Source organism: Falco peregrinus, chromosome 2 (genome assembly GCF_023634155.1).
Source record: "Falco peregrinus isolate bFalPer1 chromosome 2, bFalPer1.pri, whole genome shotgun sequence".
Classification (NCBI taxonomy): domain Eukaryota; kingdom Metazoa; phylum Chordata; class Aves; order Falconiformes; family Falconidae; genus Falco; species Falco peregrinus.
In genome coordinates, this window is record NC_073722.1 from 51,905,061 (window position 1) to 51,928,850 (window position 23,790).

At 37.5% G+C, this 23,790-nt stretch overlaps 1 protein-coding gene across 1 annotated transcript in view; it reads right to left on the reverse strand.

Moving 5' to 3' along the window:
- STK32B (serine/threonine kinase 32B) overlaps positions 1 to 23,790 on the reverse strand; it is a 179,179-nt gene that overhangs the window by 140,449 nt on the left and 14,940 nt on the right. The window contains exons 2-3 of the mRNA XM_055798000.1: positions 11,472 to 11,527; positions 2,664 to 2,815 (exon numbers count right to left, since the gene is read on the reverse strand). Of these exons, the coding sequence (XP_055653975.1) occupies positions 2,664 to 2,815; positions 11,472 to 11,527 (208 nt within the window). The remainder of the gene's footprint in view (positions 1 to 2,663; positions 2,816 to 11,471; positions 11,528 to 23,790) is intronic.

The window sequence follows — 23,790 nt, forward strand, 5'->3', positions numbered from 1 at the left end:
TCAGTAGACACTTGAATGCGTAATGTTTCAGATGAGCAAATCAGGTGAAAATACTGTGTCAATGAAATGATCTTTTGAAAATTTTCTACAGTTCTAATTGCATATGTCCAACTCCCTGAATCTCAGTAGAGTCTCACATATCCAGGGTTTGACTACACTGTTGCCCCCCTTTGACAGGAAGGATGGAGGTCCCTAGAGTAGGATCTCCTGCTCTCATTTACCCACTCTGGTTATGGTAGTAGCTGAGACATGCTGGGGAACATTTCCAACCACTTAGGCCAGCTGTCGGGGGCAGTTTGTGCCTCTGCTAGAAAGTCTTTGCTGCTGAAGGGCACTGGCCACACCACACTGATCTGCGGGACACTGAGTCTGGAACTATCCAAGAGCTGTTTGGGAAGGGGCGGCTCACATAGGACAGCCGCATGCCAAGGGTCAGTCCAGCTGCATCAGGCAACACCTGGGAACGTTCCTGGATGCTGTTTCACCTACTAGCTTAGCTGTACCTACACACATTCATGTTTTGGCCTTAAGAAGAACCAAAGTATGTCTGTGTGGGGATTTCAGGCTGTGAAACACCGAGATGCTAAGGCAGCAGGGGCTGGGTGGTTGCACAAACAAACTGAAAACTTTCACAGGACTATTCCTGAACGTGGGCACTGATTTTAGATCTGACTGTAAGTCTTCAGACTATTCCATGTTCTTCTGTCTCATACCATAGACCTGAAAATTAACCTTGGTGACAAGGAGACAGGACTGTTGGCTGCTGAGCTGTGTCACAAGCTTTAATGCAAGTGCTAAATTTCAGGCCCCATCCATGCGTGGTGATGTGTCGTTTATTATGTGATTTGATGGGTCAGCAGGCTGCCTCAGTGGCTTCCCTTCAGTGAAAATTCTACTTAATAAGATAATAAGCATCCTAGATAGACCGGTCAACTATTAGCATTGCTAGAGAACACACTTATTGCACTGGAGCATCTTGAATAGGTTCCTTTTTGCCTGAAATGTTTTGTTAATTCTAGAGTACTAAATTTCTCTTTCATTTTCTACATTTCTCATATACACATATAGTATAACACTTGAGTGTTGAGATCTCGTGACAGTATCTCAGAAGCACAAAAAGAACGAATTAATTATTTAAAAAAAAAAAATCATCATCACACCCAACAGATTTTAAGGTATTGCTTATTTTGGATTTAATCTTTCGCATAAAAAAAGAAAACAAGAAAGAATTTTGATTAGCTGATTATAATTCAGTAATTGGAATCTAGCATACTTGTTGTTTCACAATAAATATTTGATCTTTAGTCCTTCAATACTGTTATGTTTACTGAAGTATCTTGTAGAACATGTTAACTTATGACTGTTTCTTCACAGTGCCTAGTTACACAGCGGAAACTTTCCCATCTCTTGATAAAGAGGAAAAGTTTGTGCGAGTTTAAAAGATATTAATCAAATGCATGAAAGAAAAATCCACAGGCTGTTAAGCACAGAGATACCACATCTTTGGTGAAGAAATCCCCAGAGTACAGGTTGCTGGAACCTTGGAAATTATACTGGGAAGATTTTATATTACAGTCACAATGTTTATTTTTCTTTAAACCTCCAACAGAATATTAGGTTAGCTCAAATATGATCATTCATGTCAAGTGGAGAGCACTTCAGAGAGATATACAGAGATAGCTAGATAGATTACATATATATGATTAGGTCCTTTTTGAATGAATTTTGGGATCAAATGCTTTGCTGGTTAAAGTGAATGTAATTATACTAAAGCTGTGTTGACTCAAGCCAGAAAATAATTTGGCTTACAATTCATGAAAGATGCCAAGTTCACCTGTACAGGTCAAGAGTGAGCTAAAGGACAGGCAAAAGGCTGTAGCCTAGGTACGGACCTTTACTAAGACAGCTAAAACTCACAAAACAGGTCTGTGTGCACTGTCACCATATGCAGGTAATGAAGCTACTCATGAAATGAGCAATTTTCATACCGTAATGGTTTATGTCCCCTTTTTCTTAAATTATATAGGCCATTTTTAGATAAGGGAGGAAAAGGCTCCATCACATTACTACTATCACTACATAAAAGCCAGCAAATATTTTAAATTGGTGGTGTAGTTGAAGCTAGTCATTACTTGACCAACATTTTCTCACACTCACGAGGCATGACCAAGGCATTCAGTGGCTAGCATGGGGAAGATAAGAGAAACTCCAAGTGACAAAAGATCCTTTTCTATTGTCCCATGACAGCCATTTATAAAAGTAATTGATTTTTTTTTTTATTTTTCCAAATCAACTAAAATAAAATTTAATTGAATGGTTGGATTTGATATTCCACAGCTTTATAACAGGTGTTTAGTCCAAGTATTGTCAAAAAGAAAAGATGAAGCTGGACAGACCAATACATTTCCACACACTGCTATAACAATCTAGAGAGAAATCAAACCAGAAATGTAAAGCTGAATGTGGTGTTTAAATATTCTAATGCAAAAGGGCACCTTTAAAATATTCTTGAAAAATAAAGCCTGCTGCAAAACCTAAATACCTTAAAAGAGGTCATGAAAATTTTTTCACACTTTGCAGCTTTCCAGCCTTCCACAGCCTGAATTGATTCAGCAATAGGAGAAAACAAAAGATCCTTGATAGAATGTTAAAGATTCGCTTACCATAGATTGACTAGGAAGGGATGCTCCAGGCCTTGCATTATCTGAAGCTCCCGGAAAACATTTCGAACTTCATCTCTCTCAATGCACTTCTGTTTATTCATATATTTCATGGCATACATTTTCTTGGTGTCTCTCTTCTGTACAATGCACACCTAATTGACAATAAAATAAAGAAAAAGTTTGACACCTACAGAAATGAAACTCAACAGTGATTCTGAAAAAAAGGAACCTTTTATGATATTTCGATAACACAAATCTGGATCCTACAACCTAGTAACACCCTCAGAAAGTCCACATCACAGCTATGTAGGATTCTTTGTAATAGACCATAATTAATAAAGAACACCCCACACCTACATAAGAGGAAGTAAAGACCCAGAAAAGTGACATAACTTTCAGAAGTTACACAGTAAATCTGGGAGGAATACACTCCAATCATTGAATTACAGACTATTTCATTAGTCACAGAAATCACTGCTTCCTGCCTAGGAAAACGCAAAATCATTGTCCTCATTCCTGCAAGTCAATACACGTCTTGATTACTGCATCATAAACAAAGCCTATGTTCACAAGGCTCAATATTTCATCTAAATATCAGAATTCTGTTCCATTAATTATTGTAGAAAAGAAGAATAATTTTCATACAGAGATTCATCATAATATTTTTGAAGTCACAAGAGACCATTACAATGATTTAGTCTCTGGCAGTAAATTTCGTTGCTTTAACTTTGTTTTCTTTTTTTGACAAAAATCCAATAACACTGTAAATGCAAGAAGAAAATCTTAGTCAAGAGAACTCCCATGTAAGGCCTGAATTGTTTTTCATCATGGTAGTTTACCTCGTGAATGAAACTGGAGAGTGTCACCAGCACCACATCCAAGAACCATCATTTTAAATGTGATTTCTAGCAACACAGAAATATAAGGTTGTTCCGTGTCTTATCCCCAAAGCTGGTGTAAATGTTATCTTCATAACAGCCCCACATACACATATAGATCAAAACTATATCCTTAACAATCTTTTACTCTGAAGGGGTTTTCCTGTTAACCGATCAGGACTTTTTGAAGTGATACTCCTAGTGTAACTTCACAGCCAAGAGAATATTAATTTAAAATATTATTTTGGTGCAATATTTAATAATACTGATACAGACATAGGTGCCAGTCAGAACTTTCCCTCATCAGGATGTACGCAGACTTGTACTGGAAGTCTCTGGTTTAGATATCACAGCTCTGTAGTGTCTAAATTCAAGGATATTCTGGATTTGCTTGGTGTGGACAATATTATTCTGTGTACATACACATATACATACACACACCCCCCCATATTATACACATATAAAGTTAGAGTATACACCCATAATATACACACATAAAATTACTTGCTCAGAGATCAGATTACAACATGGTGTCAACCAAAAATTAATCCTTTGGTTTTGAGTCGTATTTTAAGAAACTTGTGTGCTCAACATTCAGAAATTGTCTGGAGAAACTAAGACAACTTCCCACAGCTGAAACCTCTGATTTTAACAAGGTGTCATCTGGATTCTGGACTTGGTGATGAACCACCAGTGCCAGGGTGAGGACCCTAGAGAGACCTACCGTGTGGTCACTGATGTCTTATATGCAGACGAAAGGCTCCAGGAGTGTACCATCAGCATATTTTACTTCCCCAAACTTTTTCCAATTCCTCCAAGAGGAACTGGACCAGTGAAACCAAATTACATTTATTTTCATGCAACTCTTTTTCCATGAAATATGTCCTTGAGCTCAAATCTACTTCAAAGAGAGGAGTTAATAGAGTATGTTTAACCTATAATGATAATGTGTAATTAAGCAGAGTTTCTAATTACCTTTCCTAACATTGGGAGATGTTCTTCTAATTAAGTAAAACATGGATGGTGATGTTTTGTCTTGAGCCCATCAATGTTGCACAATGGCACGTACCCATATTTTGTTTAATTTTCCTCTGTGGGCTGTTATGGAAAGTCTGAATTTTGGCGATGCCCTTCAGATAACTAATATGGAAAGACCCCTAAGAACACTTCTATGGAAAGAACACAGGCTGTGGAACAATGGGGAACTGAGGTTGGATTTTTGGGGGAAGAAGAGGCAGCAGGTGAGGTTGAACTGAAATAGAGGGATAGAAATTAATTGTTCAAGGTTCCACAGATTCTTCAAAAGTATAAGCAAAATTTGCAGGGGGAATTCCTGACATCCTGTCTGAGATTTCAAGTTTAGTGAATCATATTATAAAGTACAATATTTGTGGATTTGGGATCAGAACCTAAGTCCAGAAGTTCATTCACTTCCATGAATTTGCAGAATGATTTTCATATGAAACTTGGCCAAGGCTGAGATGTTTGCAAAGTCTCCCTATTGACCTGATGACTAGTGAGACTGCTGAGACAGTGATGTTTTACTCAGCTGAGAGTTACAGGTTTGACCAACGCAGCAAACTAGGACCATATATAGCACCTAAATATGCAATGTAAACAGGTTTTGAAACACTGCTGTGACTCCAGAAGGCAGTTCTCTTACCTGCCAGTAAAGACAAGGGTATCCAACACAGCTGAAACAAACCTTCTGTTAGCAGAAGCTTGCCTAGCATACAGCTTTAAAGCAGAATGATAGTAAACATTTTCTAGCAACATGCGTACCAATGCACATCTTTTAACATGGTTTTAAAATCAATAGGATTTTAATGAATATACTAAAGCTACTTCCTAGTAAAAATCAGGAAATACAAGGTGCAGCCACATTGATGTCATTGTGAAAAAGCCTGACGTTGTTATGACAGCACTGAACCATAGCAGAGAGCCTCCCTGGCATTTCTACCTGCTGGCTGTTAGCTCTTCTTCTGAGCAGGATGCCAACGAGCTGAAGCTTTTCCTCTGCTGCAGGAAAGGAAGGAAAAGCCCTCGAGCTCACCTCACATGTACAGTCTTAATGGGAAATGTTTAAATTTGGGGGGGGAGAGGGAGGGATATTTATGATTTGAATTCGTTCAAAAGGAGTCATTTCAAAATAGAGACAAACAGGTACTGTGGCACCTTAACAAACAAATCCTCATTATTGTGGAAGTCTGTGCAGAACTGCCTTTATTTACACACGTCAGTACGGAAGCCTGCCATGCTCACGCTACTAAAACATTCTCTTTCAATCTTTCTGTAAATATCATTTACCAAAGCCCAGACAGTGCCCTGCTCAAAATGATATCACTGCTTCAGCAGTCTCTATAGGTGATGCTTTAAACCACATATCAGGGTCGTGAACTCAACAACTATCCAGCTTCATAGTCAGCAGAGAGGGACAGGCACATCCATCTCCACCTAAGGTATGGGTCTAAATAGGTCCAGAGGAACACTTCTAGAAGGATGGCTTCTCTTCTAAAGTCCCCTTAAAGAAACTGTAGATGCCTACATCCTAGCTAGTCATCTGTGTTGTATGTATTTAAACATAGGCAATATGGATCCTCATTAATATTCTTTGGAGTTATATGGTGCTTACTTTTACATCTCCTGTGAAAACATCCAGTTTCTAAAGAAGGGTTTTCTACATGTGTCAGCTATTATCACTATTATTATTTTTACATCTAGGAGAAGGTAACAATGAATTTCCTTCAAAACTATCAGGTTAAAAGAAGTTTGACCAGAATGTGTCTTGGATCCACTTTCCCTCAGAGCCAGGGGAAGAAAACCAACAGATTACGACTTGCAGGACTAAACTTCACTTTTCAGGAGCCACATACACTATGGTCCGCTTCTAAGCTACCTTCTTGGATTTACTCTGATTTCACATGCGAAAAATAGAGCACTTACAGATCAAGTTTGACCTGCAGATTAAGAGGTCCCACAGCCCTTGAGACTGCAATGGGCAACAAAGTGCCCTATGGGCTACAGCAGAGCCTGTAGTAAGTGAAGGAAGATAGTTGAGTAAAACTGGGGCAGAATTTGCTAATGGCTTGCTGCAGAAAGCTGCATAATGCTGTGTCAGCTGAGCAGCCGTAGGTAGCTTCAGACAACCTCTTTGCAGACCAAAAGAAGGGGAAGGCTGAAAAATTTGACTTGCTGAGAAACACAGATTTCTCCTGTTTTCCCACAAAGTTCAAAAGACTTGCAGTTGCTGTGTGCTTGGTCCAGAAATAACAGCAGTGATCAGGTGCACTTAGTCTCAATAAAGCCATTTTGTTCTGAGTTTGGCACATGAGTACTTAGACCTCTCAAACGACCACATGATATGGTTTCATGACAGGTCATAAAAAAGGAGAGATGCAAAAATACAGTCAGAGAAAGCTCTTCTGTGCAAGGTCACTGTCCGGTGGAGAGCTGACAAGCTGGAGCGTACAATTCACCCACTCCTGTGTCATATTATTGTGTATCTTATGTCAGGTCAGTAGATCAGATGGGGCAACTACAGCTGCCATAAGAAATCACAGCTCAGCAGAGGGGCTGTGGCACTGCACAAGCAGAAGACACTCACCTAGACAAAGGGGACTACAGAACAGAAATCAGCTGTACATTTCATACCGAGTATAGGAATTGACAAATCTGCCATGAAGCATGTGCCTGGAATACTGCTACCTTGTCTGTTCTTACCCACATACTCTGAAAAATTAATGCTCATAGTCCTAGCCTACAAGCAGAATTGGAAAGATTTACACAGAGAGGTTGGAGAATAAATGTTGTAAGTTTGGCTTTACACTGCCAGGGAATTTCCTTGATATAGGAGGATTCATTTTCAGGTTCCCTTGAGCAAACCATGACATCTGGAGCAGGGACCAAGCATCTGCCTAGTATCCTTTCATGTTAGCTCAAGCTAAAAAAATAGGTGGTTATACTGTCAAAAAAATTAATATTCTGCAGTTGTGTATTATATTGCTTTTAGGATAGAAGCATATTTTTTCTGAAATACTTTGCATATTATTTAGTAAAGTACCTTCAATCAGTGCAGATGTGATTCTGGGCTCCCATCTGTTTTACATGAGTGCAATCTCAATTACTACAGCAGAGGAAGTCACTGTTTTATATAACCAAATTAATCAGAACTAAGTCCTGTGTCTCAGCATCTTAGACAAATAGGAGAAAGAGTTTGTACATTGAAATCATAATTTGAATTTAATTTAAGGAGGTCACATTGTTCAATATACCAGCTCCCATGAACAGAGAACTTGAAGAAAATTGGTACTATAATATCCCTGAAAACTAGTTGTTGCACCAGAATACAAATTGTTTTGTGGCAGTAAGCCTGCATTTATATGGCTCCTATTGCAGTAAAGAAAAATTCTTGTATTTCACTCCTAGTCAGTTTTGTACTTACTGGATCATCTTCAAATGTGTAATTTTTTGCAATATTTTCTTTTATAAAGAATGATGGTTCTACACATAATAACGTGGAAAAAAACAGCCAGATTAAACATGAGAGAGTACTTTTAAAGTACACATCATAAAGAAATAGCTACTTAGACCAATGTCAGGCATTTTTGGTTTGAGTATTTTAAATTGTCTACTCCTGAATTGACTTAGAAGGCAAATATTTAATATATGAATGAAACCAGTTTCCACAAAATTTTTGACCTGGCCCACTTCACATTTATTTGGAAATACTAGTAGCTGTAACATGCCAAGCATAACTAGTTTAAAGGTCTTCCAAAAAGAGAAAAAATATTCAATGTTTCCCGTTACATATGAGGACACCAAAGAATCTACCCATCAAAGCAAGGTCACTGAAGCCAGCAAGACTACTTTTAGAGTAGTGCCACATAGAATTACAAAATCATTAATGCTGGAAAAGATTTTTAAGGTAACTGTTAATCCAGAATTGCCAACTCCACCACTAAACCATGTCCCTAAGTGCCACATCTACATGTCTTTCAGATACCTCCAGGGATGGTGACTCAACCACTGCCCTGGGCAGCCTGTTCCAATGCTTGACAACCCTTTCAGGGAATAAATGTTTCCTAATATCCAATATAAACCTCTCCTGCTGCAACTTGAGGTAATTTTCTCTTATCTTATTGCTTGTTACTTGGGAGAAGAGACCAACACCCATGTACCTCACTGGTACCACCCTGTACTCACTGGTGACAGTGGTACCCTTGCAGCAGCTCACAGGTCTGTACTAGTATCTGTATGTATAGATATATAAACCAGGGATGTATACACATGCCCAAAAGTGGAAGCAAGTATTCAGTGAGCATTCTGCTATAGCTTGCACTTGGTTTGAACCACTGACTTACACAGAAGCTGTGGGTACAATGGTCCTACATAGGCTCAGAGCTCACCTTCATCTGTCCCTGACCAAGGTTCAACCTGAGCTCTCAAGTGAGCCTAGTTGTTTCTGGAAACAAAGGCGTGCTCCTTGTTTCTCTTCTCTTCACACCCATTTCCTACCCTTCTCACAACTGCTGTGATGTATCTTCACTTTTTCTGGGGAAGACACTACAGTGCTTACAAGACTGCACCTGCTCTTAACATGTCCCTAAGAAACAGCGTGTACTGAGGCAGCAGCTTAAAACAGGTGGCCACTTCTCAGAAAAGGCAAGCTCTTGAGATACAAAGCACTTGATACCAAAAGGCCTAGGAATGCCTGTAACAGCAAACGTTGCTACTGTGGCTTGAAAATGCCAGAGGAAAAGGCAGGGGGTTGCTTTCTGAAGCTAGCTGGGAGGGACAGAGCATAGATGCTGAAACAGTTTTCCTTCCACAGGGTTGGCCTGATGGAGCAGGCGAGGTGCTGAGGATCACCCTGAGTGCCATGCACAAGAGCAAGCTGAGCTGCAGAGAGTCTCCACCATATCAGATACCTCCTGCAGCAATATCCTGCAGAGGCCTAAGGTTGCTGTAGCAACCAGAGTAATTTGAGAGAGAAAGAAAGAGAGATTGTACCAACAGCAATAAAATAAAAAAGTAGAGCATGTCTTAAAACATCCTACTGCTCTCAGAAAATAGAAAAGGCCACAGAGCAGCCATAAAGGAAGAGCGCAGTTTAAGGAAGGCATGATACTGAACATGGTGTTCTATGTTGCAGGATGCTAGAGCACAATAGACCCCAAACGGTAAACAGCGAGTCAATAGAGATTACAGGTCTTGCATCATTTGTTGATGCTTTTTGCTGCCAGATACTTTCAGAAGGACAGTAACAGGAAAAGTTGCCAGCAACGAGGCTTCTAAATGAATGATAAAGGCAAGCCTGACTCACAAAGACACTTGAAACAGTGACTGATTTACCATGTTGTACTTTTGGCTATGGTATAATAGGTTATTTTAAAATGGGTTTCTTTCTTTCCCTGTCTGTGGAAGGAAAACAAGGTGATTCGTCAAACGCTTGCATTCATTTGGGAAAAATACGCCTGTTATGCCAAAGACTGCTCTGTTGCATTTGACAGCCGCAAAGTAAGGATTTAGGTTTAGAGACGACTCACACATGAGTCCTTTCTGGCATTACACATGTTCTCTCAGGATTCTTACCCATACATCTCCCCAAAGCAGGTTCACAAGAACGCTGCAGCCAGGTGAACCTGTAAGAAAATTAGATGTTTCTAGAAATATCATAGAAACACTCACTAGTTTCCCGAATGCCATGGAGAAGAGTGGATCAAACATTTCCTGCATAGTGTGGAAAGGTGAGGGCCCCTTTGAAAGGACAGAGACGGTAGAGGTGTGATTGGGCAAGCTTTGAAGAGGGGTGCAAGTGATCTTTGTGATGGCCAGCATGATTTGAATACATCTTTAACTGCCTATCCTGTATCTAACTTGCACTCCTGGACCTCTATTTACTTTTATATGATATTACATCACTGTATTATGTTAATAAACAATCATAGATCTCCAGCTGCCCTGATTTTTAAGGGATTATTGAATACCATTTTGCACTAACAGCTTATCTCTTATCAACCTCGAAGAGAATTTCTCTTGGAAACTACTGAACCTAATAAGGACCATGCCGTGAAGGATGATGCTGCCTCTACAGAAGCTGGATATACTTCTCACAAAATGAAAGTCATTTTTCTGCACTGAAGGCCAAGAGCCAGCAAAATCCTGTTCTTAATGCATAACTACAGAAGCAGCTCACCAGCACTCAACTGGCATATCCTCAAGAATCACTGAAATCAAGATCTAGATAGCTATCTCTTGATCAGTTACTGAAATTATATTTCACCTTTAAATGTATTCCTACAAGAAATGGTTTCTAATATTTTTATAATATGATTTTCTTTGATTGTATGGCCTTGTATTTACCCATATAAAAATGTAAAACCTTGTAATAGTCTTTATTATATGAAAGAAAGGTCATCTACTCATGTGTAAACAAACCATTAATCTCTGTTTCAGCAAAAGCCTGTTGAATTGAACAAACATTTACTCAGTGATCATAATTACAGTGTATGTCAGTTTATATAGTCCCAAGTGTATTGAATCTATGTAAAGTGCCTTCAAAATACAGCAATTATTTTAAAGACGTGAATAAGTCTGGATATTTAAGAACAAGATCACTCTAGTGGACTGCCTAAAAAAGTAGTCTGCTCTGACTTTGTTTTTCTTTTGGGGACTGGTTTCTAAATTCTGCTAATCCCCGTTGAGGAGTTTTAATTATTATAATAACTTTTACTCAATTAATTTTAGTGAATATACTGTAACAGAAATAATTCATTGAATAGTAAAATTCAATTCATACTGATGATCAGATGTCTTTAAGGAACAAGAGGCTACAAAACCTATGTTCCTTTACCCCAGTCAGGTCACACCAGAAATACACAAAGGAATTCTCTATTAGATTTTTAGCTGCTAAAAATAAATTGATTCTTACCTTTCCAAAACTCCCTTTCCCAATAGCCCGCAATATTTGAAAGTGGTCAAAGTTAACTGCAAAATAAAGGAGAGAAGAAAAGGGAAATAGTTTGTGGAGTGCTAAGTCAGAATCAGAAATCAGATAAGAAAAGAAATAACAGTGTTTCCAACTAATGTCGTCTTACCATGTGGTGCTTACTTTTTCTCTTGAAACACCAAACATATTTAATAGCTAGCAAAGAGGAGGTTTCAATTAATTTTATTCATCAGCCCATGTTGCCCAATACTTCCAGTGCCCAGTATCTCCAAAAAGAAGCATAGCTCTGTCCTAACCAAGCAACAAGTTAGCGTTACGCAGGTATTAGCAAATTCTGTTCAGCATTGTCCAGAAAGATTAAGATCTATTAGAAGGGTACTGAATAATTCAGGTAAGTACCACTGTCTGCTTACAGATACATAGTAACATAAGGACAGGTTTGTTACAGTAATCACTCTGCAGGGCAATTCCCATATTCTGTTACGGTGATGGAAGCTTGTCCCATGATGAGCTAGCAGTATCAGCCCCTCTGAACTTTGCCACCATAATATATGCTAATGCTAATATTGTAAGACTGTTTCATGGATGTCGCATAGGTCTGTTTTGGAAGACTTCATTTTACTTTGGGAGTAGGATGGATTTACTCCCACTTCGTGAAAATCTGACAGCACAGTCTGCCCTAGACACCAGAGTGGTTTGCTGTGAAGGTGGGTGAGAGATTTCACTTCTCAAAAATGCTGTTATTGTTGGTGTTACATGACACTGAACAAAGCATGGCTTTCAAATCTCTGGTTCATTGGTAGATCTAGTGGTTTAAAAAACAATCCAGCAACATCCTGAACAAAACTGATAGAGCCACTGAAAAACAAACGTGACAACGTGTGATAGGGTTTTTACAGTCACTTGTCAGAAAAGAATCACACTTAAAGCTAAACTCCGTGAACCAGAGTTGACAAAGTTCAGTGCAACTTAACAGGATATTTTAAATTAAAACTTTCTTATGTTCCTGACTTTGGTTATGTACCTCCATCTATGTGCCCATTATTGCCGTAAAAGGAATCTGCAAAATTATGGAGACAGACTGTCACTGGAAAAATATGGTAATGTGAACAAACACAACAAAAACATGAATTGCATCATGATGAAGAAGAAAATCCTATAAAACTAATAATACTTTAAATATTTGTCAAAATAGTAATATCAGCTCAAGCTAAGTATTGAGTAGGAATTTGCAAGGTTGATATGTATCAAGCCACTGAAAATCTTGTTTTCCCTGTTGCAGTAATATCTCATTTATGCTATTAACACCACTTATATTTAAGCATTTGTTTATTTATGCTTGTTTACATTGTCTTCAGGGAAACATGGTTGCTCCTTTCATTAGCGCAGCTATAGCAACTACCTTCCTGGTAATTGCTGGACACCAAATCAAATCCAGAGCTGACAGAGCTGAAAGCAGTGGACTCTAGTCTTTAGCAATCAAAGATGGGATTTGTGAATATAGCAGGTTTAGGATTCAGATACTAAAATGAAAATGCATAACCTTGCAAAGGATTTATATGCTGCTTGGAAATTGGAAAAAAAAAAGTTTCTGCCGAATTATGTAAGAGTTAGGGTTACCCAGATGTTTGAGAAACAAGACAGACATCTTGAAGACAAGATGTCTGTCAGTGACCTACAGCTGGGGTCTCTGCCAACAGTTTTTAGCAGTTGGACACTGTCTTGTAACTCATGCTGGTCTGATAGACATAATAGCTTAGCAAAACCATCTTCCACAGACATATGTCAACGTAAATCTTGCTCCCACAAGTCATCTCTCCCAAGTGCATGCCCCTGAATGGAAGATTTGAGAGCTTAATGACAGGGATGTTTAAGTTGATCCTTAATTTAGGTAGAAATTCAACACAACATTGAAAAGGTTCAAAATAGTATGTTAATCTCATTGATTTCTTTGATAGGGAAAATTCAGCAGTTTTTCCCTCCAGCATGCTGGTAGTATCTGTGTCGTGCCTCTGCTTTCAAACCTTCTGATGTTTCCTGTTTATTTTACCAATTTTTAACAAACACATTCCTTAAAGCTTGGTTTGATTTTGTTCTCTATCTTTCAGTCATTCAGATGTGGCCAGTTCCCCAAAACAATTGGAAAACTATTGAAACAGTCTGTAATTATCTCATACAAGTCACATTTCATTAAGACTTGGCTAAGTGATTCTACAATTCTATGACTATTGTTCCAAAGCCTGACTGGTTTTCAAATGCATCAGTTTGATGAATTATTTTGGTTTTGTAATTAAGCATTTATTTTTAGCTATGAGAATGACTTTTTTTATTGCCCATATAATTTTTAATCTATTTCTCTGTACTTCCTTCTTTAGTGGTGTTTATTGCTCTGAATGACTAGAACAACTTACTTTTTGAATTGGATTTAATTGTATAACAGACTTCCATAAGAAAGAAATTATTCAATGAGGCATGAGACCATGGAATTTAAGACAGATTATTAGTAAGTCAAATAAGTGGCTAAAAAACATAGCTATGACAATTGATCAAATTTTCTCAATTTTTATGTTTAACATGAATAGAATGTTACACTTTCATATCTTCATTTTCTGGTAAAGGCTAATTCACTAAAGTGAGACAACTTCATCTCCTTTGATCATTCAAACATATTCACAACACTGGAGATTCAAATACTGGGGAAGTTTCTCCCTTGAGATGTTAGGAAAGAATAAAAAAAAAAGATCGCAATTGAGACCAATACCAAATTCAGCTGAGTAAAACTAAGATGTTTCAAGAAACAGTTCCATCAACACGGACCAGCCATGAAGAAGTCACGTTAACATCACAGCCCTAACAAACCATTAGCCGTGAAGATAAATTCACTGCTATCTTATTACTGTGCTAACCATTCTCCCCAGGTGTTTCTAATCTCACACTCTCCAAATTTTTGGCTTATTTTGGTCATCACACTTTTTTTTTCTAGGTTCTGTGTGTGCATTTTCTCCCCTTTGGTGACTATTCAACACCAAGGGATCACCACTTGATCTGAGAAGCATTACACATCACCGTGACCTCTGGCATTTCCAGAGTTTAAAATATCATCGAAGTCAGACACTACCATTTCCTCTGTGCAATGAGGGTATCACAAACATTGTATTCTTTGCCTCTAAAACATGACATGCCTAACTCTTGTGGAGCCTGGTGTTGTAGTTAATGGCATTTTTCTAGCACAAAATCCTGCAGAGATAAAGGTACAGCTGGTGGAAGGACACTTCCTTCAGTAACAGTAATATGATTATTATTCCTTAGAAAATACCTTTCATGGTATCCTTTACTCAAGAGGAAAAAAAAATCTTTTCCAACTTTTTGAGCACTTTTTTTTCATTTTATTACAACACCACACTTTGGACATCAGCTTTGAATTTGAGTCTTAGAGTACGGACATTTTGCAGAAATCAAAATTAGTTTATATTGTCTTCAGCTAATTTTTCATACAGGCAAATTCACAGAATGAAACTGTGAGAATTAACAACAGTATGAGGGAGTTTCCTTTTGGTTTCATATATTTTTTTGTCATTTTTTTTATATTTTTATATTTTTGTCAATTTGGAAAAGTCAGGAAGTATTATAACCTCTCCCCCTCCCCCCATCTCTTACCTTTATCCCTAAAAAAAAAAAAAGCGTCACCATTAATTCAAAACTTTATGGAATAAAACAGATATTTGGTTAACCAAGGGAGAAAATAAATCAACATTTATGACATCTGTTGCATGACAAGTATTTTGTTTCTCTCCATTCTCTCCAACCTTAAATGAATTCCATTGCACAGCTTCAAGTCTCTATTAATAAACTTTAAGTGCAAATATACCTTACTTTGATTATTTTCATGGCTTTGAATTAGCCCCATGTAGAACATTTTCCAGTAGTTTGATCTTAAATTTATGAAAGTTTGGACGATGGTAATGGGATTCACAAGCTGAATGAACAATTGCACCGTTTGCCAGGAGAAGTAAAAAAAATATGGTCCTAGCCATTACAGATACTTGATTAAATAGATCAGTATACTCAAAAACTACCAGAAATATCTAGAAGGACAGTGCAGTGGTTTGTGACCAGCTTGCACACAGGAGTCCCTCTATTGACACAGCCTTCTCATGTGACCTTTGGCAAGTGCTTCACTATCTTCTACCCCTGTCTGTAGAAACATGAATCATTACACTTCTAAGCAACTGTAAAATTAGGCATAGGAAGTAGTTTAGAGCTTAGATATACGAGCAAGCAGGAAAGTAACAACAGCCAATTCAGGTAACAGTGCTTTGTAAAAGCACTATAAAGATTGAAAACCATTTTCCAAGTGTGGAAAGTGTACACTGCTGTGGAAATGGAAGTGCAGAAATCAGTAGATTATTGGCTCAAACCCCACACATCAAGTTGCCACAGGGCTGAGAACAAAACCTGGCCCCCACTTCAGACCACACCATTTCTCAAGCACATCTTTCCTACTGCATGAGCACTGATGGAGCAGACCTTTGATATAAAGCTTTCCAGCAAAAGATAAAATAAATAATTCTTGCTCCCTGCTCCCCAGGGGTAAAGTATTCTTTGGGGAAACGTGCACATCACAGACTATTGGGCTTTTACAGTTGTACTGCAAAAACTGCATAGTTTTAGTGGAAATGCCTGGATAATTTTAGTGGAAATGCCTATTAGACTTTTTTTTAATCAGTGTTATATACACAATGATGTATGTCAAAACAGTGAAGTCTTTCATATGCATTCACCTCTGCTGTATTATTCATGAGCGGTACAGTGATTTGAACAACAAAAACAGTTATATTGATGCAGATCACTGTGTTTGGTTTATGACACAATACAAGAACACATTTCTACCCTTTCATTTGTAGTTTTGCTCATCTAAAATATTCTCATGTTACTCATCATTTGTTCAAGTGTAAATTACATCTAGCTCATGGCAATATGTATATTAGGTGGATTCTACACAGAGTTGACATCTGTTGTTCTTATTGCAGCAGAGGAATATTTATAGTATATATACGTGATTAGTCCAAACACACTCAATAACCATTACCTGAAAGAACTTTTTATCTCCAAGAGCCCATACCAAATCCAACGCGGTCAAAGTTCAGGCATACATATTTTGTATCATAAAAAAGGAACTGAAATTAGGAGCCCTTCAAGAAAAATTGGAAAAACTTGGTAAGCTATATCCATACCTTCTTCTCTAGCTGAGTCTCACTGATATATTTGGATTGTCTGGAGGTAGCCAAAACCAAAACCTGACTACCAAAGCATCAGGAGGCGTACAGTGAAGCCATATTTGTAACACAATGAGCATTTCAAGACATCTAGCTTCATTCTCACTGATGTCAACACAAAACAGAAACAAGATGTGATGTGGTCATCAGCCAAGAAAACAGATTTTTATTGGAGTCTGAGTGCTGTATTAGATGTCGCAGGTCTTTTCCAGGGTGTTTTAATGCTTCCTGCCTCTATGTGAGTCAGAAAAACAGAGAAAGAACTAATTTTTTTCCTTCTGAATTTGGCCTGTATAGTTTGATCTGAGACTCATTTGACAGCACTGCTATTAGATGTCAAACTAGTTATGTAGTCTTCTTTCTATGTCTGTCTGCTTTCCAGATTCTCTGGCCTTTTCCAGAGAGAGTGCCTTGAACAAGGCTGTGCTGACAGAACCTCAGTAGGTCTTAGCAGCCATCAAAGCTTGTTAAAATTGTAACTGTACTTCCACACAAAGACACATAAGATGAGTAACTAAGTAGATACAGTCATATATATTCATACTCATGATGGAGCTTGAATGGACATAGACAGAACAAACATGAACAGTGCTTAAAAATTAGATGAAGAAGCATAAAATGGTTTGGGTAGTCACGAGGAGTCACATTCCATCATGCTCTATTCATGGCAAGTACATTAGTGAAGAAAGAATGTTTAAATAAAGTATGAAATGAATTTGTGTTGACAGAATGATAAAACTAGGCACATATTTGAGGTGAGCACAGAATACAAAATCAGTACAGTTTCATTAGGTTTCTGAGGGGAATGGGAAATTTCTATACATTAATTGGCTGGGGAATCTACTAATTAGAGTTACATAACTGAAGGACAAGAAAAAAGCTGGTTTAGAGCTGGTTTTATCTCATTAATGATAAAGCATGGTGTTTTCCATCATTGTATTTAAGGGCTTTGCATTGAAATTGCATTACAAAGTCTCAATTCTTCATGCTTAATGAGTGTTTTAGTCTCAATATAAACTGCTACTAATTATTACGTTAACAATTTTTTGTAATTATCCAGACTATTTGCAATTAGAAAGAATTGAAAATCTTTGTATGTCAAACATTTTATTTAAAATTCAGCTACTTTTGCTTTGAACTTTAAAATGCATTTCAGTCTGATCATGTTTGCAGACTGAATGTATGGGAAATGTAATTGCTGTCTCTTGGGAAGTTCTGATACTTGAACATTAGTTTACACTAAAAGAAAAAAGATATGGCTCTTCATGGAGCAAAATAACTATGACTACTGATTTGAAAAATGTAATTTTCCTACTTTATAAATTTAACTAAGATATTTCATTTTGAACTGATACCATTTTTTCTGTTTTAAATTATCACAAGCAGATTACCACAATAATCAGTTTCCACCCTGCTGCAACTCCAGAAGTTCAGAATAATGCCCATCTTAGAAAAGGAAATAGATACTTTAGTGTCCCAAATTGAAGTGAAACATTTCTGTATTATCAAAAGACTTTCATTTCAGACTTCTTGATTAATCCAAAGCAATTTCTTTTACGGTAGTTCAGTACTATACTGTGTTTCCTTGTGATGATGACACTGTCCATCTTATAGATGAAGTCGTTGGCTGGACCGTATCTCCCGTTATATAGGTATACCCATAGCGCTTGCATGATGCACACTTTGTCTACTTAGAGGTGGTGGTGTTTTTATTATGCACACTTTGTCCACTCAGAGGTGGTTAGATTATGGGAGATGTAAAAAGGTACAAGATTTTGATCTACAGAAAGGAATTGGAGCATCAGATTGCAATACTTTTGAAGAAGCGTCATACCACAGAAGTGTAGTCTAGCTTTGAATTGACCCAAAATAAAATCAGTTTGAAAGGTAAACTTTAATTCCATTCAAACTTTCAAAACCAGCTTTGTTTTCCCACTAGAAGGTTTAATTTTTGTAAAGGAAAATACTGGCATTTTGATTTGGCAAAAAAAATAATTATCCATTAAAAGTTATTCAGAGGAAGTCTGTTCAAAAAAAAAACCAAAACTGACTGACAGAGATCCTTGTTATCTCCTATTTATCTTACCTTCCAAACATGATGAAGTGGAAGCAACCTCTTCCTTCGGTTGCCACAAATGGGGAGAAAACCTCAGTACTAAGGTGCTGGAAAACCAACATTTTATAGCTCTCTTATTTCTATACTCCATCAATAAATAACCAATACCACAGATAAAAGAGTGGGCTAAATAACATCTATTGTGGTGCATTACAGAAATTCTTATTTCCTTATGTTAAGCCTCCTACAAGGTAGTACTTCACACGCAATTTAGCTGCACATCAAATTCACAGAGTATTTAGAGGATGCATGGCTTGTTCATCAAAAGCAGTGCCAGCATCATGGAGTTCTACACCATATTCAGTGAAATCCACCTCCCATTATATCATTAAAAGGGAGAGAGGGGATAGTTCCTAGAAGGCTAGGGAATTTTCTGAATGCATTATTTAGAATGAATACTGGAAAGAACTGTAACAGTGTACCATTTTCCAAAATCCTATAAAAACAGATTTTTTTTAAATTTGGTGAATCAGCTAATGGTTTACACTGTTGAACAAAGAGACATGTGTTGCCACACCAGAAATAAATTCAAAATCCCAAAGAAAAGTAACATTTGGAAACAACCAAGCTGCTAAAGAGAAAGATGCTAGGACTGGTTCTTAAAACCTTGTTTCTCTTTTAATTCTGTAGAATTACACAATTCCTCTTCTAGCACTGTTCTGTAAAAGCTGTAAAAGAAATTAAGATGAAATTTTGCATTTACAAGGAAGCTGCAACTCTTTGGTAAACAAGAATCGGAACCCACGATTAAATGAAAATTTCTCTGCAGAGGTCTTTACACTTCTAATATGGCAAAATAAAATCATACTGCCATTAAATGCATCAAGTCTGAAAAATACATCAAGCAGCTACCTGAAACCTGTAAAACAAATTTTGCTCCTTAGGCAAGTAGAACAAGATGCAAATCACTACAACTTTTCTTTGAGAGAAGTTTAAACTGAAAGTACTTAGTGCCACCCTACAATCTCAAGACCTCTTCTCAGAAATGTGAGATACATCACCAAAAAAAAACTATAGCAAATTTGCCCTGGTGCTTTGAGGGATGTGGGTGTCATCTTCTGTGAGCCACTGGGAGGGATTTACAGGTAGCAGAGACTTGTCAACAAGCCATTGAAGTTAGCACAGAAATTCCTATAGCTGTAAACTGCAGTAAGATTTTGATCTAACGCTGTTACTCGTTTTTGCTGAAAGGTTGCCCTGGGGTAGACTGAGTGAGGGCTTTGCCAGAAGCTCCGGGGACTGCAGGGCTGTTGCAATTGTTATCCTGGGGAAAAACAAAAGTTTATTGCTCTGTGGAAGGTGTGGGAATGTTTGGCTGTTGTTTTGCTCCACAAGAATTTTAATACTGATTTGATGAAATTAGCTATTTGTTTCTGAAGCATCGAGCACAAATAAGCTTTTACTGCCATAGGTTAGTTGTACTGATCAGAAGAACTCTTCTGACTGCATAACTCCACCACAGTCCTTCAGAGCATTAGATTAAAAAATAAAGTCATTTTTCTTGGCTTTATGTACACCTCTTTAAAATTATCCAAACTTAAACCATAAAAAACCAGAACTGCAGAGTTTAGTGTGCTGCCTTTGTGGTCTTCAGACATGTTACTCTGTTTCAGAGGCATACAAAGATACTCTGAGGGGGCTGGAAAAAAGAAATTTAAAAGCAGGTGTTTGCCTGCCACAGTTTGCTTGAGCAACTGTAGAAAGAGATGAGGAAAAAAAAAAATCATTCTTTTAGATAATGTTAAACTGAAGGATACAAATTAATACGAAAGTTCTGATGTTTTGATTAAGAATTTGATTTCAACTCCAATGAAAGCAAACATAACATTATCTAGATTTGGGGTCTTTCTCATCTTTTTGCTTTGCTTTTTTAGCTTTTCACAGGAAAGTTTTTCTATTTTCAGACAGCCTAGTAATGATAGGAAGTAAAAAAATACTTAGATTTCCCAGCATCAGGAGCACAGTTTGCATGCTTTAGGACTTATACCACACAACGAACTTCTCTCTAAGACCACCTCACTGACACTTCTTTAGCCCTTCATGATGATCCTTGTCATGTCATGCAATCACAAGAGCACGTGGTCAGCCAGGTAAAAGACTTGCTCTTTGAAAACCTGAGAAGAAAACGAGGCCACCACAGGGACACCATCTCTGGCACGCTGCAGACAGCTGAAACAGGGAGGAGAGCAGAAGCACCCCTTTTGGTGGCAGCTTGGACCTTTACACTGGGTTAAGGTAATCATGACACCTTATGGTATACTACAAGGCTAGTTTTGTTAGAAGTTTAGTTTCAAGGTCAGTAGAATGAGATAGTCACCTTCATAGGGGAGTTACGGTACTTTTTAGTACAGAGTTTATGTATTTTACTTTTACATAAATTGTTTTATATCAAAGTAAAGATCAAACTCTGACCTCTGTCCTATTAAAATATGCTTGCTCTAATACTTGCATTTTTTCCTCATGCATAAGTGAGCACAGGCGACAAAGGTAAAGAGAAATTTGAAATGCTAAGCAGGTCTTTTGACTTAGATGGTAAACCCAGTAAGGCAACCAATTAGCCTTCTGAAAATAAGCAGGAATAATAATAAACATGCTATGCCAGAAAGATTTAGGCTAATGCAATCTTAAGTACAACTGCTATTATTTGAAGACAAAGTTACTAACTAATGAATTTTAAATTGTTTCTTATTAATAAACCAAAAAAAGGTCATATAGAGCTGGCAGAGCTAGAGAGAAAATACAAGGAACATGAAATGTGTGCTGTCATTGCAAAAAGTCAGCTAGACAATCTAGTAGGGATCAAGCCACAGCTCATAGCACGTCCTCATGGGCAGTGCAGTGTAAAACAGGAAAGAATGAGTATCTGTTTAACATCACCAGTGATGATGTCAGCTGCAAAAATTAGCTCAGAGAATGATATGTTTTACTTGTCTTTTAGGGGGATAATGTAAGGTCTTCAGAAATCCCAATGATGACTAATGGCGCAGGCAATAACCGAGATGAAGCTCCCTTGATGGGTACCTAAGATTTAAAATAGCAGCAACTGAGACAGCTTAAAAGGAAAAGGAGACAAAATAGAATAGTGGCAAGCATGAATGGAGGCTACTCTGGAAAAATGCAATTCAATTTATAATAATTCCTGCCCGAGGATGTCATCTAAACCAAAAGGCATCAAGAAGTTTGAAAGGTGTAGAACTACAGCTGTAGACTCGATCAGACTGTAACTAAGAAGAGAGATCTGTGCAGAGCTGATCACTTGCAAGGCAACCACAGACAAGCACAAGACATTCTTCTAATGCTACTTCCATGCCCATGGAGGTGGAGGGACACTGATCTGATCTGTCTGAAAATAGTAATGTGGTACCATAGTCTAAGAGCAAGAACATTATTTTAAAGCAGCCCTTCTCAACATCTCATTAGTCTTCTATTATGATGACTGGTTAATCACCCATAGATTAAGCTAAAAAGATAATTAGACTTCAAATACAGGAGCTTTCACTTTTAGGTTTAACTGAAAAGTGAAAGGAATTTGCACTGCTAGATCTACTACTATTTTTCAACAAGCAGCGCTTGCCCCAGATCGTTGTGAAAAGCCTGTAATGACTGAACAGGGATTTTGCATATTAGTGTATAATTCAGTGCTATGAAAAATGTCATCAGATGTTCCTCTGGAGGGACTGAAATGTTGTAAAAATTGTCACCTTTGCTAAATAGCCATCATTGGTGTCTGTCAATGGCCAGAGCCTGGGTGACCACACAAAACTAAAGGCAAAAATTATTTTGTTGTAAATGGAAATGGTTTCACATCAGAGTTGTAGAGATGTTCACTTCTTGTGCACAGGACTGATTGTGACTGGCTACATGAAAGCAAATGATTCTTTCTTCAGTTAGGCTGGTACTGAAGCTATGTGACATGAAGAACTGAAATTATTACGTTGTTATTAGGTTGGGTACTTTGGAAAATAATACAAATAACTTAAGTCCATAGTCCTGACCTCATTGTCATGTGAAAAGGATTAGGATTTAGTTAGTGTCAAATCTTCAGGATAAGCATAGGTTAGTTTACCATAACAGAGGGATTTTGCAACTGATTTATCTGCATCTATGTTCTGTTAGTGTATAGCATTTGGGTAACCTATTTTCTAGTAGAAAGGTTTCTTTTGCGTTAGTTTTAGTGGAAAGTAATTGGAAGTTCTGATATCATCTTAATCACTCATCCATGTATCCTATTATAAAGCAGTAATTCATAAAATTTTACTATTATAAACTCACAAGTCAGTGAATTTCTTTTTCATATATATAAATCAGTAAAAGTTTTAATGAAAGATCCCTTTTTATTGCTACAAAACCAGTTTTGTTTTGCAACAGGACAGAGCTTTGATTCAAAAAGATTCTATTAACTTAGTAGCAACACTGGAAACATCAAAAGTTGTCAGGGAGCAATTGTTGAATTGCTGTATTAGACCTTATTACAGCCAGTGAATAGCAAGGAAGCCTTTGTGAGTCTCCATGCTGTTCATAGATCTTTCTAAGGGCAAACTTGACATTGAAACTAAGGAGATAAGTTTCAGGATCTGCTGAAATGTAAAATGTCTCCAAGACCTTTTGTAAGTGATAAAACCTAGCTTCCTTTTGTTGAGAAAGGAGTTTCTGATTGACCATGTTGCTTGCTTACAAATGAGCTGACAAAAAGGATCTCTGAAATCAATTGCAAAGAGAAGCAGGTTGACAGGTATGTCCAACAGAAAAGATACTCCTTGCGAAAATGTATTGCTAAAATGCAGAAAGTCTAAATTCCACTTTAACTGTAGTAGACTTCCCTGTGAGATCTGGAAACACATAACATACTATGAAGCATCTTTTTCAGCTAGAAAGTGGGAATATTCACCTCCCTCAGGTGGTGAGGTGA